Below are 16,283 nucleotides of genomic sequence, written 5' to 3' on the forward strand. Positions count from 1 at the left end.
GTCGGGATGCATGTTCCATTTCTCATGGAAGCGCTGTATTCCAAGCCAACAACGGAAAGACGGACATCGCAGCAACGAGAGAGAATAGATACATGTGCTGACGAGAAACAAAATCGACCATCAACCCGCGGAGGCGTGAGGGGCAGCGGGCAATTCGCAGGTGATGCCGTTAAAAACAAAAGTTGGAGTGGCGCTGGCTTGGCTTGGTTTGGTTGGCTGGCTGGTCTGCAAAATTGGATATAGAGAATGGAGCATGCGCAAGGAATATGGACACAAAAAGCAGGCAATCCTGGGGCAGGCGGGAGAGCTTGAAAAACGCCATTTAGGTCTCTTTGAGAGGTGGTTCGGAGGAGCAACGTGCGTCGGAGGAGGCCTTTCACTGGGGCCGAGAGGCTTCCTGGATCGACAGGCCTAATCCGACAGCAACGCACCAAGGATTCAGCAAAGGCCATTGCTTAGATGCCTCCAAATGTGTTTTCGGTGGCATAGACGACGTAGAGGAATCCGTCCTCATCCTGGAGCATTGTGGCCGAGTCGATATTGTAGGGTTTGTTCGATATTTCGATCCGGGGTGTCCGACGCGAGTCAGCGATCCAGGCGTCCATATTCGACAACGAAGATGCCCGATAGCCAGAACGAGAGCAGTTCGCCATTCATCGATCGCCAAGGCACGGCCCAGCAGCAAAAATAGCAATGGCATTGAGAGCAGCACAGTTAGAATCGAGATACGGGACGGACATCCCCAAGAAGCCAGCACATCCCGACAAACGGCCAGTGCTGCGTGTATGGCATCATAATGGTGCAGTTCAAGCGCAGCAGCCGACAAACCTTGTGCTCGTTGTAGACGGTGCTGAGCGGCGTCGCCACCGGAGGCAGGACGTTCTTCACATAGAGGAACAGGGCCTGCTCAGACTCCAGCTTTAGGCGCTTGCGAACGACGTAGAGGAACTGGCCGACGGTGATTTCACCAGGACAGAGGAACTTTTTCTGTTTTTGCACAGTCGCCCGTTAGTGGAAGCGATACCGGCATCGATGGGGCAGAGACAGGAAGCATCACAGCCCGCAGCACAGGAAGCATGCCTGAGGCGGGCAAACACACCGGACCAGACGACAGATACCCACCTTGTCCATTTCAGGCAGGGTCTTCGAGGCTGTGGGGGCACGCTCCACGATGCTGGAGAGGGGAGAGATGGACGAAGCAAGGGCGTATCAACAGCTTATCCGTGTCCGACCATCCCAGCACAAAGGGTGGCAGGTATGGCAGGTATGGCACATGAATGGGCTATCATGGATGCATCGGCAGCGCACCACCCCAGCCGGAGGGGTGACTGGGACGAGGATGGCTGTCGGACTGGTGGTGTCCGGGCGCTTACATCGGGATCCCTGGATGCCAGAGCGAGGGACGGGTCAGCAAGCCGCGGACGGACAGATAGGTGGATGGAAGGCCCTCTGCGGGATACGACATGCAGGACCGACTTACTGTCTGGGTAGCTTGACAGAATCCTCTTGGCTTCGGATTGCCGTTTCTCTGGAAGTGATAAGCCGATAATATCAAGCAAAGCGTCCATTGTGCAAGCACCGCGGCTCAGCCCAGGGACTGCGGCGGGTCGTTCACGCGAGGCTGCATCAATCCAGCTTGCAGAATCCACAAGAATGCCCTTGGGTGGAGCAATGCTGGTGTCGGAAGGCTGTACGTGCAGATGCACTCGATACCACGGGCGACGTGGAAGCAGCGATCCAGCTTACCAAACGGATGCTCTTGCTTGAAGGTCTGGGTAGCAGGCATGGCGGCAGAGGGATATCGCAGTCGAGATTCAATCAGATGGGCCTTTGGAAGAGGGCAGACGAGGTAACTTGGAGGCCGGGGATAGGAAGCGAGGGAGAGCGCAGAAGATGAGCGGCAGTCGGCGACGGGAGGATTTCAAAGCACGAAGCGATGCGATGCGACCGAGGGGGCGAAGACGGGCGAAGGACGGCGAAGAAGGGCGATGGCGGACAGAGGGGGCGAAGAGCGGCGTTGCGCAGGTGGGGCAGCTGGACCGCCAAGATTTCAAAGGCCGACAAGGGGCGGGCGGGTGTGTGTGTGCGTCACGCTCTCGTCTCGCTCTCGCCTCGCTGGCGTCTCGCCACGCTCTCGCTCGCGCAATCGGCTCTCGCCATGCCCTCGTCCATGCTCTCGTCCACTCTCTCGTCCACGCTCCTCGGCGTGCTCACGTGGCGTCGCCGACTGGTCATTCGCCACCAGATGACCTCGCCCGCCGCCTCGCCCGCCACCTCGCTCCTCGCTCTCGCACAGCCATTCTGTGGCTGCCCCGCCTTCCGGCTCCAGCCGCACTCGAGCCACTCTCTGCGCAGTCCGACCCATGTTTGCTTCCTGGCTTTGCCTTGGCGACACAATCCCCATCGCCATCACAATCCCCATCGCCATCACAATCCCCATCCTCCATCGCAATCTCCATCACAATCCCCATCGCTATCCGCAGCCGCAGCAATGAAGCTCCTTGACTTCCACCAGAAGATGGCTGCCGACTTTCTGCCGCCCGGGTCGCTGCCTCAGGATCCCCTCGCCAGCCCCAGCCCAGACAACCCGCTGCCAATGCAGCTGCCCTATTCCTCGCCCGAGGACGGAGACGGCCTCATGATTGCCGCCAAGGGTCTCGGCATCCGCAGCGTCATTTTGACCTTCCTCAAGATCTACGCCAGCCCGTCCAACCTGGTCCTCCTCATCAACACTCCCTTGCGAGAGGCCGAGTCGTATCTGGACGACCTGGCCCTCGACGATCCACATACCAAAGCCCACATCAACGTCATCAATCAGGCGACGTCGGCAGAGAGGCATGCTCCACTCGCTAACACTGCTGCCCTGCATGTCTGTCAAATTCAATCCCCGTGATGTTCGTGGCCAGTGTCTAACCTTCTCGTTATTGCACCCGGGCCATCTACCTGGCCTCCAGATCGCTAATCTATCTGGGCGGAGGTGTTGTCAGCGTATCCTCGCGAGTTCTCGTCGTCGACTTGCTCAACAAGGTCGTCCCGGTCGAAAAGATCACTGGAATCATCGTCAACCATGCCCATAGGCAAGTCGGCCCTCATGCCGCTTACCCGCGCTCCATCTCTCGCACCGTTCGCCAAAGCTGTCGCATCCCATCCGACATGATTCGATCCTGACAGCCACCTGCACCTTTTCGAACTCAGGGTCACAGAGACTTCGACCGAAGCATTCATTCTACGACTGTTCCGAACAGACAATAAGGTTGGCATTCGTCTCAGTTGCCGTGCCTCTGCATTGAGTGTTGATCCCATCCGGCTTTCGCCGCTTCCACATTGGACACCCGGGGCCCGTCGCGCATTGCTCACTCGAACCTCTGGGCACCATCTGGGCACCAGGTGGGCTTCATTAAGGCCTTTTCGGATGATCCTGAGCTGTTTGTCGGCCTCTTGAAGCTCGAGCGGGCAATGCGAACCCTGTATCTTCGGCGAGTGTTTCTGTGGCCGCGGTATGTTTCTCGTCTCTGGGCATGTCCAGACAGCCGCAAACATTCGGAACAGCCACGGGTCCATCATAGTCGCGTTGCTGAGTTTTCTGGAATATCATTCAGGTTCCAGAATGATGTTGCCACGACGCTGGCGAAGCAGGGCTCGGTCGATGTAATCGAGATCAAAGTGCCGCTCACCATGAAGATGAAGATGATCCAAGCTGCAATCTTGGAGTGCATGGAGTCCTGCCTCGCCGACATCAAGCGATCCAATGCATCGGTACAGCCCGTTCCATTGGCAGCGAAAGCATACTCGCCCATGCTTCCCGCTTGTCTCGATGAGCACCTACTCATGGCTCTTGCGTCTTTCCTCCAGCTCGAGACAGAGGAGCTCACAATCGAAAACAGTCTCTTTCGATCGTTCGATCTGCTCCTGGCTTCTCAAGTCGACCCTGTCTTGCATCGAATCACAGGGCGTGCCAGACAGGCACTGCGGGACATCCGAACGCTCAGGACCCTCTTGGAGTGAGTTTGGTCAGAAGCAACCTGTGTGCTTCATGAGTCCGCCGCAAAGAATCGCACCGAGCTAACGCCTCCAACCTGAAGATACTTGACGCAGTACGACTGCGTGACGTTCTACTCGTTCCTGGATACCATCCTGGCAGCCAACTCGGCGGCATTCAGCTCCATCTTCAGGTCGGACCAAGCCAGCACCTGGCTGTTCCTCGAAGCTGCCGACTCCTTGATCACCCTGGCCAAGCAGCGCGTTTACAAGAAGATCGATGCACCCGAGCGCCGCGAGGGATCGTCGCTTCGATTCCAGTTTCAGCCCATCCTGGAGGAGCAGCCCAAATGGAAGGTTCTCAAGGACATTATCCGAGAAATCGAGTCGGAGAGAAAGAGCCGGGCCCTCAATGAAGAGGGTAGGTATCCATTGCAGATGCGAGGTTGTTGATCATGCCCCATCGGAGGTCTTCGGCGATGGGGCTTGTCGCATTCCCAAATACGAGTGCCCGCCATCATCTGTCGAATAGTTTCAGGACAGCGACCGAGTGGGTCCCGCCGGCCGAGAGATCTGCATAATGACTTTGACACAATTCCAACCAACCATCCCTCGATCTACTTCACTCAGATTGCGGGCCTGTGCTGATCATGACCAACGGAGACCGCATTGCCAACCAGCTGCGGGATATTCTCTCCGACTTTGACTGCACCATCATCAAGTCTGATCCGGATGCTGCCCCTCCGGCTGCCACAGCCCAGCCGACCAGCGCCGACCAAGCTCCTCCTGACTACTCTCGGTTCTGTACAGAGGGATGTGGAATTATGCTGCACCGGCTTCTTGGGCGGTACTTTCATTGGAAGCGGTCCTTCTCAAGTGGAAATCCGAGACCTGCTGTGCGGCCCAGCGGCGATGGCTACGGCGGAGAGCCAAACCCGTCAGGATGGTCTGACTCAAAGCGATCGGGCCCACCGCCCACCAAGAGACGCCGGGTCCGAGGAGCGAGCGTCGCGGCGTCGTTGCCGTCCTCTCGACCCGCAAGAGATTCAAAGTCGTTCGATGAAGATGCCTTCGAGGTTGCAGAGTTGTACGGTTTGTGCGCCACGCTGTGCTTGCTGGACTCGATTTGATGCATTTGACGATGGTGTCTGACAGCTCTCTACTCTGCCGACTCTGTTGCTCGGATGTGCCCATTTCCATCCGATCTGGCAACACACTCGCAGCCTGAGTAAACAAGACGAACTGCCGAATCTGACCGACGGCATCGATGCGCCGCCAGTACTATGGCCAACGACGGAAGACGATACCTCAGTCGACAGCGGCCTCATTTCGCTCGACAGCATCACCATGATTCGTCCGTATGCCTCCACGTCAACGTCCATCTCGGGCGACAGGATCGCTCGCGGCGACGACGATGCGCGTATGCTCGAGGAGCTTAGGCCACGTTGGATCATTATGTATGATGTGGATGTGGGCTTCATTCGTCGAGTCGAGGTAGGCGCACGAGTCAGCCGGGCAGACTTCAGGTCTGATGAGGACCACACCTCCCTGCTGGGCAGCCGGACGGTGGCTCCAGCAATCTGGCTTGGTGTTTCGATGTCGCAGATCGCCGACTCACCATGCCGTTGGTGCATTGTAGCTCTTCAAGGCCATGAATCCAGATATCCATGTCAAGGTTTACTTTCTGATCTACGACAACTCGGTCGAGGAGCAAATCTACCTGTCGTCGCTCCGCCGCGAGAAAAATGCCTTCGAGAAGCTGATTTACCAGAAGAGTGTGAGTTCTGCACGGTAACCGACAACGAGGTTGTCCGTCTGTGTGCGCAATGTAGATTTGTGCTCGCCATGTCTCTAATCGGTACTGCTGCATCCTCTGCCCCCAGATCATGGCCATCCCAGTCGAGCAGGACGGCCGAGTCCGGGCAGATCCAGAACAGCAGATATGGAACAACCTCACAACTCGCGTCGCCGGTGGACAGCGCACCATCCCGGCCTCGGAAACTAACCTTGTAGTTGTCGACACCCGCGAATTCGGGTCCTCGCTGCCGTCGTTGGTTCATGCTCGCGGGATGAAGGTCGTGCCCACCACGCTCGAGGTCGGCGACTATGTGCTGTCCCCGCAGATTTGTGTGGAGCGCAAGAGCATTCCTGATCTCATCGCCTCGTTCAAGAGCGGGCGCCTTTACACCCAGTGCGAGGCCATGTGCCACCACTATCTGATACCCATCCTCCTGATCGAGTTTGACGAGGAGCGCTCGTTCACCTTCCAGGGACTCGGCAGTGCCCGTGTCATCGAAGGAGGCCGCAACGACGACGTGAGGAGCAAGATTGCCCTGCTGTGTCTGAACCTGCCCAAGCTCAAGATTATCTGGAGTTCGAGCCCAAAGGCCACGGCAGATATCTTCCAAGACCTCAAGGTGCGCTGGACCGTCACTTGGAGGGCGGGCACGCACGAATCGTGGGATTTGAGCCAACCGGAGGCGATGGCTTTGATCTCGACCATGGTGCATTAGCGAAGCTGACCCACGAACTGAACTCTGCGTTTTCAGGAGAACCAGCCCGAGCCCAATGCTGCGGCTGCAGCTGCCATCGGCGTCGAGTCCGCAATGACCGATAGTGTCTACAGCCTGATGCCTATGGATCTCCTCCGAGCGATTCCGGGCATTACCAGCCGCAACTACAGGACGGTGCTGAACTCGGTTGGCTCGCTCATGGAGCTGGCGAATATGGATCTGGAGAAGCTGGCGGAGCTTATCGGGCGCCAGAATGCCATCAGGGTACTTGAGTTCTTTGAGAAGAGCCCGACCCAGTAACAGACCACAATCGAGGTGCACACTGCCGCCCATGTCCTGCATGCTCCGAGGCTGGTCCTCGATGCGCTCAAGGAGGCCCGCACCCGAGCCAGATGCAGCACCGCACCAATGTGCAGTCTCGATATCGATAGAATACACCATGATGCCATCGCTGCTCGATGCTGCCGCCGCTTTGGAGATGGATTCGGTAGCCTGGCCTGTGTGCTCTCGCGACCAGGTGCGCCTTGCTTGTCGGCGCCATCCCTGGCTCTTGAGGGCTGCCAAGAACCCAGCGCCGCTTCTTCGCGGATCGGCCACCATCTTGTCGGCTGCCGCTTAGCCAGGGTTTTCCGCTGCCGCTGCTCCTGCTGCACCGGACTTGCCTCTCGCCCCCGCCAGAGATCCATCCTGCAGTCCCCGGTCGCCGCCTTGCATCGGCTCGCGGCCAGCATACCCGCAAGAAGTCCCCAGACGACTCGCACACCCAACCCCTGTCCACCCGGCTCGCCAGCATTGCTGCCATTGCCTCCGCAGCCATGACCTTTGCACCGTACTCGCTCATCTCGTTAGTGCCGCACAATGTGCCCCTGGAAAGCAACGACTCGACGGCCGGCTCGACTGCTTCGTCCCGCTCGCACGGAAGCGCCCCGCTCTCGCTATTCTCGAAGCTGCAAGCCTCGGCGTCGCTCTCCAATCTCGGGGCCGTTGCCGCCGGCACCAGTCCAGCATCCGGGTCTGGACAAGCCGGAGCCACCCAACCAGGGCAAGGGTCGCTCACTCGAGTCTCAATCGAGACGGCTGAGTTGTGTGGTGCGTTTGCCTGCTGAAAAATCAGCAATATTCTTTGATCCTGGGTTCGAGTGCCGCAATCGACTGTTCTGATTCGGCCTCACCATCAAGACATGATCCGCCTCGCCTGGATGTGACCGCCCAGCCGATCGGCGTGGGCTCTCAGACAGCCGAATCGCACATCATATCATGCTGACGCCCCCCCCCGTCCTTGATATCACAGACACGACGCTCTACATCGGCACCTCTGACGGGTGCATTATTAAGTACAGTCTCGATGCGAGCAGCGATGCCCAGATGGTAAGTTGACGGAGGGCTGGATTCTATTGTTGGCCTGCTTGAGCTGCGGACGGAGCCCCCTCTTCAAACAGAATGGCCCGGGGAATTGGTACAGCGTCATATCCAAGAAAGCACCGTTATCCACGCCGGCATCGATATTCTGGATCGCTCTTCCTGACAACGACTCGCTCGTTCCTGCCATCGCAAGTCCTCGACCCAGATCAAGTCGTCCGAAGGGAGCAAGATCTCGACCGTGACGATCGGCGGAATGCCCTCGACCCTGGTCCAAAAGGTCCACATCAATTCTTCACGCAAGCCGATCGAGACCATCGTGGCCGTACCAACGGAAGCGAGGCTTATTGTGTTCTCAGGTGTGGAGTCATTCGTCCCCTACTACCAATGCATATCTCGGGTTAAAATACCATCTACCGCTTGGCGGGCAGATGTGTGTGCTCTGCAGCAGACGAGGCTCTTGGCAGTCTTGACAACTTCAAAGCCAGTGCCCAAGATGCGCTGACACCCCGGCAATTGAATTGTTGCCTGTTTCTTGACCTATCAACCACCATGACTGCTCCGTTATCGCCGGCATTTGCCCACTCACCTCCGAACTCGACTGCTGCTCAACCCACACCTCCGCCGGTTAGACACAACCGTGACCTTTTACAACATCGACACCCTCGAGATGATATCCGTCAATGTGATTGCTCCGATCAAGCCCATACTGTCGATCTGTGTCGACAAGTTTATTCAAAGCCCGATGCACTTCACTGTCGCCAAACGCCGTAGCGCACACTGCCTTCGTCTCGGGGACTCGCTGATGACAGAAAAGGTATCGCTGCGAAGCAGAATCCAGGGCCATGGCAGAGCAGGCCGAGGGAAGCTTGCTGCTGGGCGATGTAACATGTGCGCATATGCTCCCATGCGACCTTGCAGTTGTCGCCGATGGAGAGACAGAGCTGAGGCCCCCCCACTCAGCATGCAGAGCTCCAGTTATTGGCAGACAACGGCAGCGAAAGCACTTTGCTAGTGCACTTCCGTGTGGCACTGACAAGTGTGCCATATGCTCCGTCCCCAACTGCTTTCATAACATCAGGATATCCCCATGTCGGATGGAGCAATTGCGATGGCGCGATACAAAAACCACATATGCGCAGCCGATCAGTCGAGCTACAAGATACTGAATGTCGAGACCAGCCAAGAGTTTCAGCTGTTTCCGTACGACCGGCAGCTCATGAGGCCCATGGTTGTTGCGATTCAGGAGGATGAGTTCCTCCTGGTCATTGGCACACCTCAGCAAACAGGGCTAGGCATGTTCGTCACCGGAAACGGCGATGCCATTCGCGGTGAGTGTCTTGGGCAGTCTCTCAGTTCCTTTGAGTATTTGACCATCGCGAATGCTCTCCTTCTCATTTACTAATCTGCTCGGCGTTCGGCTCGATCAGGAACACTGGAGTGGCCGGCGATGCCGAAATCCGTTGGTAAGAGACTGGCCGTAACTGGTTGCTCCTCGGACGGTACTTTTGCCGAGCCAGCAGTTGCTCCCGGCAGTGTGGTGCGATCATAGTATACTCTAACTGTGAGTCGCGGCAACCATCATAGCTTTCCAGTTCCCGTACGTAATTGCCCTCCTCAAGTCCAACGTGATCGAGATTCACAACATCTTCAACCAACAGCGTGTGCAGCACATCATGTTCCCACGGAGCATGGAGCTGAAATCCCTGAGCGAGGCCACCTTCAATCTCGAAATCAGCAAAGGCGATCCCAAAGAAAGCTCGTCGATTCACGTTGTCGCGGCTGGAAAGGACACCATCATTGGACTCAAGATGATGTCGCTCGAGGGCCAGGTGCGAAACATCGAGCTGCTGTCCTCCCCCCCCTCACCGTCATGGAGTCACTCGTTTCACTACCGCCTGTTACGACTGTATCTGTGGGGAGACTCGACTGCATCAGAGATGAGCAGCGCGTCGGTAAATGCAACCTGTGCGATTTCGATTGACTAAGTCATGCATCGTGATTGCTGCTTCGTGGGTGTAGATATCCGAACTATTGATACAAAAACAAATCTCACGGGCCGTTGCCCTCGGCGAGCAAGTCATCCAGTGGAACCGGCATGACGGATCGGACGCTAAGGTCAGCGCGAAACTGCTGAGACGTTCCCTCACAACCAAGCGGGACTCACATCATGGACGAACTTGGGATGGAGTTTGCTGCTGGAGTACTCATCCCAGTTTTGCTGTCTGCATTGCTGACCACAGAAACGAAAGCTTAAAAGCCTCTATGAACGGGGCGGGCTGGTGTACTTCAAAGACACTCTGTTTGACGACGCCATGACCCTGTTCCAGAAGGGAGACCTCGATCCGGCCTATCTCATCAGCTTGTTTCCCGAGCTGCAGCCCAGCAAAGCTTACGAGCGGCAAACTTCAAGCGCATCCATCGATAGCGCAGGCGTTGAGCTGGAGGCGCTCTCATCAATCGAGGAGCTTGGTAGGCGTTCAGTAGTTTTTGGATGCAACCACTGTCGTGGTTTAGCAATCGCCTCCGCGACGCATTGGGGAGGGAACCATTGTTTTCCTGTGTTGTAAAGAGCTTCAGTCCTCTGCCGGAGTGAATCGTGCATAGCCGGGCTTTGTTGCGCTATATGCATCGCCCTGACGATCCCTGTCGCGCGGACAGTATCTTACAATCTACAGCACAGCTATCCTGATGCTGAGGAAGACGTCAAGGAGTCATATAGAGCGGTACTGCGAACGTCCGCCAAAGTAAGCAGATGTGGATGTGGATGTGGATGCATCCGACCTGGACTCATGCGAACACAGAGTTTGCCACATGTATATGTGGCTATAGCAAGCCGCCCCGCTGATGGACACCACCTGATTGAGTGTCTTCTCGCTCTAGGAAATGCTGAAGAAGTATCTTGTACACTACCGCGAGCTGCACGGCGGACGAGAGGTGAGTGGCCACATTGTCCACGACCATTGGAGAAGTCCATGTGATCGACGCGGCGAGCCCCTGGTAACCAAACGCATCCCCCTTGGTCAGGATATCGATTCGTCGATCCTCAAGATCTACGCAGAGATGGATCGCGACGCCCTCTACGATTTCTTGAACGGCGAGAACGTTTGCGCTCTCGAAGAGTGCGAGCAGTTCCTACTGGAAAGAAAGGTAGTCATCAGTTGCCTGTGCGCTTCCGCCATCCCGACTTTGATTGTACAATCAACATTGATCGACGCTAACATCCTCGATAATGCCGCTCGGCGCCAATTCGAACAATAGCTATTTTACGGAGTCGGCCTTCTCTTCAAATCCCGGCACATCCCGGCTCGGGCTCTGGAAACATGGAAAAAGTGTGTCCGCTTACGATCGCACAGTCAGATTTGTTGGATATGAAACATTTCCTGGAGCGATGGCATTCTAACACATGTCCCGCTCATACAAATCTAGGATCTACACAAAGGAGTTTATTGATCCGGACGCCAGAGGCGGCTTGGTCGAAATAATGGACTACATCCTCGAGCTCGACGACAAGGAGCTGGCGTGGGAGTACACACAATGGATTCTGAAACAAGACTCGGCCCTGGGTGTTCAGGTAACGTTCACCCCGACAACTCTGGCTCCTGCCATGGCCTTGGCTTCATCCAGCTCCACGAATCAGACCGACTGTACAGCCAGTTACCCTTAACCCTCGGTCTCTCGACTGTGCCTGCGCTGGCAAGTGCTGGTTTGCAACCCTTGTGGCAAACGGTTAACGTTGTGAAACGCCCACAGATATTCACGAGCAAGAAGGCCAAGGTCGCCCAGTTTGAGCCCAGCCAAGTACTTGACCATCTGCGTCCATTCGGTGTCGATGCTGTGCGGGCCTATCTGGAACACGCAATCAATATCGAGCGGCGACAGGTGCGCATCGATTTCGACAGTCGATTTGCAGCCGCTGGAGCAGTGCGTGCAGACCAGCCCATCGCGTCTGATGCAGTCACCAGACATTCAATTGTAAGTGTGTGGCCATGCCAACTTGATCCGGCCGGCAGCTGACCACATGAGTTTGGGTTGCTTCCCTCCGCATGGCCCCGATTCGACAGACACCCGCAATCCACACCGAACTGGCAGAGATCTATCTGGACAACACTCTCCTCTATCTTACCGCGGATGCAATTGAGCAGCATAGTATGTGCCAACGAAGGGCGAGTTGCCCACAAGATTCCCTCGCTCAGTGATCGGTGCTGCTTTGGGGCCATGTTCGCTTTCCAGTGACTGTGAAGCGATGTGGCTTGGCTCGCTCGTCCAGTCATCAGACGATAACGGGGCACTAATCCAGATTTGCTCTTTAGGAAGTCGATACTGGACGCTCTCGCCGCGCGGGTCATTCCTGAGCTTCCTGGCCAGCCAAAACGACTCTCTCGCGCGTGCTCGCCACAAGCTGATCTTGTTTCTGACTCAGTCCTCAAGCTACGACGCTCAGCATATCAAGGATCGTGTTGAAAAGTCATGCATCGGGCTCTTTGCCGAGCGTGCGGTGTTGCACTCGAAGGTGAGTGGCCAGGGTCGCGCGTGTGTTGTTAAGTCAAGCGGATCAGAACATCCCGTACCGGTCTCAGCGGCTCACAGAGTACCTTTTGTGGTTCTCAGCTCGGAGATCACTCGCACGTTCTGTCCCTCCTGGCCCTGGATCTCCAAGACTTTCACAGCGCCGAGCAATACTGCTCCAGCCAAACGCTCGGAGAACACCCGCAACCGACCCTGTCCGAAACTGAGGGCCGATCCAGTATCGCCATCACACATGAACTTAACATGACCGATGCGGATCGGATGCGAAGGAAGCTGACCATGATGCTGATCGAGCTGTATCTGCATTCGGAACAGCCGGACTACTTTTCAAAGGAAATCCTCCGACTAGTCAACACGCACTGGCCCAGTTTGGACAGCGTCCAGGTGGGAAGCGCTGTTCGAGTGGCTGCATTCGACTGCGATACGTAAGAGTGACAGCGTTACTTGCTTTGTCTCGACCTGTGCTGACGAGCCCGCTTGATGGCCACAGATCCTCAGTGTTCTGCCGGGCCATTGGTCACTCGCTGCGGTGAGCGGGTTTTTGGAGGCGTCGATTCGGAAGAGCCTCAACGACTGTCGTGAGGGACAAGTGATCAAGTCCATCAGCAAGATTGAGAACTACCAGGTAAAGGGACATGGAGTGGAGAGCGCTTGCCCCGACAGTGTCGACACGTTTGTTCGATGCCTCCGTCACGGAGGACTTCTCGTCTCACACTTCACTTTGCATCATCCGTTCTGTTCCATTCCCACACCATCCATGTCGCTTCAACTTACCCGCCGCCCCTGCTGCCTTGGTCATGATTTTTCACGGCTCCAGGTGAATCAGGAGTGGTCCAACTTTCAAAGTGATTCGCATGCAGTTCACATCACCTCCGACCGGCCATGTACCGAGTGCACCCGCCCCTTCAACGAGCCACACTGCATATACTATCCCCCAGTCGACACCGGATCCCAAAGCCCAAACAAGCCGCTCCTGGATGTCGTTCACCTGCAGTGCCGGTCTCGGAAAGAGAGCTCGCCTCCGTGGAACGAGTGGAAAGGCAAATCTAGAGATGCATAGAGCCATCCAGTGCCGCCAGAATCCTGTCCTTGAAAATCCACCGTCTGAACGTGCGGAGCTTCTACAGCGTATCCATTTTTGAAACGAGACACCCTGTTTTGAGCCAGGACCGTTGTTTTTTGCCGGGACCCGAATACACCCGCCCGTGGGACGGCTTCGTCTGAGCCAGCTCGCCGATCCGGCATCAGCACCTGCCGCAGGTCGCATCAACGTGCGTTATCTGCATGAATGGCTTCACACACTGTATTCCGAGCCTTGCAGTCCCATCGACGCTTGAGAGCTCGGATCAGCTCGGGATATGCGATCAAGAGAAAAACGGGTTGCAGCCACACAGGAGGCCATGGACCAAAAACGAGCTCGCCGAGCCGACGGCAAGCCCGGTCGTCAGCGAGAACACCATCATATCGCCGACTTTTTGACGGTAAAAGATCGTGGCGAGGTCGTCGGCGTCATCGTGAACGACAATCTCTGCGACGTCGGATTCGTTGGCCGCTTCGCCGTGGGTATACACAGATCCGGAGGGCTCGTTGGATGGTGCGTCAGAGTGCACCCGGATGAGAGTCGGGGCAACCATCATGAGCAGCGTTGCGAGGGCACCTCCGGAGAGAGCCAGGATAAAGAGGATGATGAGATAGCCGCCGTCGCCGAACAGGAGGGGAAAGACACGAGCCCGCGGCAGTCCCGTCAGAGGATCGATAAACCGGGTGTTGCAGCAAAATATCAGCACCAGGATGAGGATGCGGCTCAAGGCAGTCCACTTGAGGGCCCGAACCGACCGGATCTGGAAGAGTGCGATCCCGGGCAGAGACTTGCCGATCCAATCCCCGACGGTGAAAACCAGAAAGTGGAGGGCGATGAGTGCATCGGGCGATCCTGCCGCATCGGCATGACCAACCGAAACGATCAGCGTCGTAATGGACGGGAACACGGCCAGAGTCAAGACAAACGTCAAGAACAGCGACAGCACAGGGATACGGATTTGGCGATAAACCAAGAGGTTGGCCTGGCTTCCGGTGGGGTGTAGAGCATCATCATCGGTTTGCAGAGATGCGAGCATCGGAAGGGACTCGGTGCTGCCCTGGATCGATGGATCAAGCCCGGAAGCCTCGGTCGTCGGCACCGGCATGAAGTGGTGGGCTTGTGCAGACTTGGCGAAGAGTTCATAGCCGTAAGCGGCGAGAGATGCTAGGCCAGTGACCACCGCGAAGAGAAAGTATCTCACGATCGGACCCGGCTCCGAGGGCTCGTCAGGACCACGGGACTTGATAAGCATCATCTGGATAACGGAGAACAGGATTCCCGAGAAACCTGTTGTGAAGCATGGAGCACGAAGCGATCGCAGGTGATGGTCAGCACATCTGGGTGGCATCATGCCGGCTCGGCTGCTTCAACGGCAACACGAACAAACCAGACTTGACACCGGGAACAGTACCTTGACCCGACACCACGGCCTGGGTGAAAATGCCCTCGACATTGGCCACGATGGCAAAAACGCTGGACATTAGCGCTGAGGCGACGCCCGAGAGGGCCACCATCGCCAGCGTGATGCCAAAGTAGGTTTGAGCCGACAGCGACGACGGAACCATCAGCGCAGCCACCAGGAAGAGAGCGGTGTTGAGAGCGCCGCCGCCAAAGATACGCAGATTGATGGCAACCTGGGAAAGGTAGGGATTGTCGGGCAGATGAGATATCCGAACGTAGAGATTCAGGACGACAAGCGAGTCGCTTGCTAGTTGCACATGAGAGCTCGGCCGGTACCTCAGAAGTGGTCTTGAGCGAAAGGATCAGTCTGGAAGAAAGGCATAGCAGGTCAACCGGCTGGGAATCAGAGCCAAAGCGAATGAGCTTGAACAAAGATTGCGAGAATGATGGATAGATACCCTGGCGGACCCACAAGGATAGCAGCGAGTTGATCGAGAGGAGCTGGTTAACTCGGGCTGGTTGAGTGTTCGGCGACGTACTCTGCCCGGCCTTGCACATCATGATGGGTCGCGGTCAGGTATAGAGAGCTGCTCGACTATCGATCCATGCATACGCACCGAGTGTCCCGAGATTCGCGACCATGAACGCCAGCGAGAAATAGGACTGGAAGCTGTTCTCGATCGATGTTCCTGATGTGTCGAGCAGCGGCGTCGTTGCGGAAGTGTCAGATATCATGTCCATGCCATGTATCTGTTGCCATTTATCTGTTGCCATTTATCTGGTGCCAGAGCACACGACGGTCTAAGCGAGCCAGCGACAGCAGCAGCAGCGCAGATGGGATCGGTAACAAGCTGCTTACCTTGGAAGCGCTGCATGAAGTACAGGGCAGCGTTGATCCAGGCGTTCCAGCCACTGAGGACCGTGATCGCGAACGACTGTTTAACGTTCATGCAGGTTCGGTGCAGCGACATCGTGAGACGGGAAGGATGCAGAGCAAAGGCGGGTAGGATGGCCATCGGGTGTCGGGACAATACCGACCTCAGACTCACGACTCCAAGCAGGAAGAAGGTAGCCCACATGCGAAAAGCCTGCCACTGCTCTCGAGTTGCAAGCGGTTCGCGGGACGTGCGTTGGAGGGACTCGCGGGGCTCCTGTGGCTCCGACGGCATGGTGTTGGGCGGTGAAGGCCGAGATTGATGGCCAGGGTTGATGGCCGAGGCTGATGGCCAGGGTTGATGGAGGAAAGAGCCTGGCCCGCGCAAGGGCCATGACCCCGCGGCGACATTGGTCGTTCCGGGACCATGTCCGGACGAACGACATTGGCCATGCGCTGCTTCGCCGGTTGTTATCGACAACGTCGCTCTGTCTCATTCGCAGATGCCGCTGCTCTGCTCCATTGGTGCCCTCGTCGTCTCGCTGTT

General features: G+C 56.7%; 4 protein-coding genes across 4 annotated transcripts; 2 read left to right on the forward strand and 2 right to left on the reverse strand.

Moving 5' to 3' along the window:
• BJ171DRAFT_490896 (autophagy-related protein 8) lies at positions 1-2,013 on the reverse strand. Its single transcript, XM_053109678.1, has 6 exons — positions 1,747-2,013; positions 1,481-1,528; positions 1,374-1,383; positions 1,123-1,174; positions 829-987; positions 1-515 (listed from the first exon to the last, which is right to left on the reverse strand). The coding sequence occupies exons 1-6, from the start codon at positions 1,784-1,786 to the stop codon at positions 456-458; spliced, it is 369 nt and encodes a 122-aa protein (XP_052970370.1). The 5' UTR covers positions 1,787-2,013; the 3' UTR covers positions 1-455.
• Positions 2,014-2,412: 399 nt separating this feature from the next.
• Positions 2,413-6,953, forward strand: BJ171DRAFT_438598 (uncharacterized protein). Its single transcript, XM_053108001.1, has 12 exons — positions 2,413-2,835; positions 2,955-3,077; positions 3,196-3,253; positions 3,388-3,497; positions 3,600-3,756; positions 3,853-4,001; positions 4,083-4,399; positions 4,609-5,065; positions 5,202-5,472; positions 5,618-5,755; positions 5,862-6,395; positions 6,528-6,953. Exons 1-12 carry the CDS (start codon positions 2,492-2,494, stop codon positions 6,789-6,791), a joined length of 2,922 nt encoding a protein of 973 aa, XP_052970371.1. The 5' UTR covers positions 2,413-2,491; the 3' UTR covers positions 6,792-6,953.
• Positions 6,954-7,074: 121 nt separating this feature from the next.
• Positions 7,075-13,633, forward strand: BJ171DRAFT_237716 (uncharacterized protein). Its single transcript, XM_053106597.1, has 20 exons — positions 7,075-7,580; positions 7,783-7,859; positions 8,047-8,209; positions 8,483-8,667; positions 8,932-9,181; positions 9,281-9,316; positions 9,438-9,682; positions 9,873-9,968; positions 10,094-10,322; positions 10,512-10,597; positions 10,734-10,787; positions 10,878-11,000; positions 11,112-11,182; positions 11,280-11,424; positions 11,604-11,732; positions 11,915-11,999; positions 12,164-12,363; positions 12,462-12,764; positions 12,871-12,991; positions 13,470-13,633. The coding sequence occupies exons 1-20, from the start codon at positions 7,307-7,309 to the stop codon at positions 13,520-13,522; spliced, it is 2,925 nt and encodes a 974-aa protein (XP_052970372.1). The 5' UTR covers positions 7,075-7,306; the 3' UTR covers positions 13,523-13,633.
• On the reverse strand, positions 13,557-16,246 carry BJ171DRAFT_237739 (nucleoside transporter-domain-containing protein). The gene is made up of 7 exons (XM_053106598.1): positions 15,901-16,246; positions 15,722-15,774; positions 15,480-15,551; positions 15,321-15,363; positions 15,199-15,229; positions 14,873-15,095; positions 13,557-14,748 (listed from the first exon to the last, which is right to left on the reverse strand). Exons 1-7 carry the CDS (start codon positions 16,029-16,031, stop codon positions 13,745-13,747), a joined length of 1,557 nt encoding a protein of 518 aa, XP_052970373.1. The 5' UTR covers positions 16,032-16,246; the 3' UTR covers positions 13,557-13,744.
• Positions 16,247-16,283: the final 37 nt, after the last annotated feature.

This window comes from Polychytrium aggregatum (genome assembly GCF_025602895.1).
Source record: "Polychytrium aggregatum strain JEL109 chromosome Unknown BJ171scaffold_5, whole genome shotgun sequence".
Taxonomy (NCBI): Eukaryota; Fungi; Chytridiomycota; class Chytridiomycetes; order Polychytriales; genus Polychytrium; species Polychytrium aggregatum.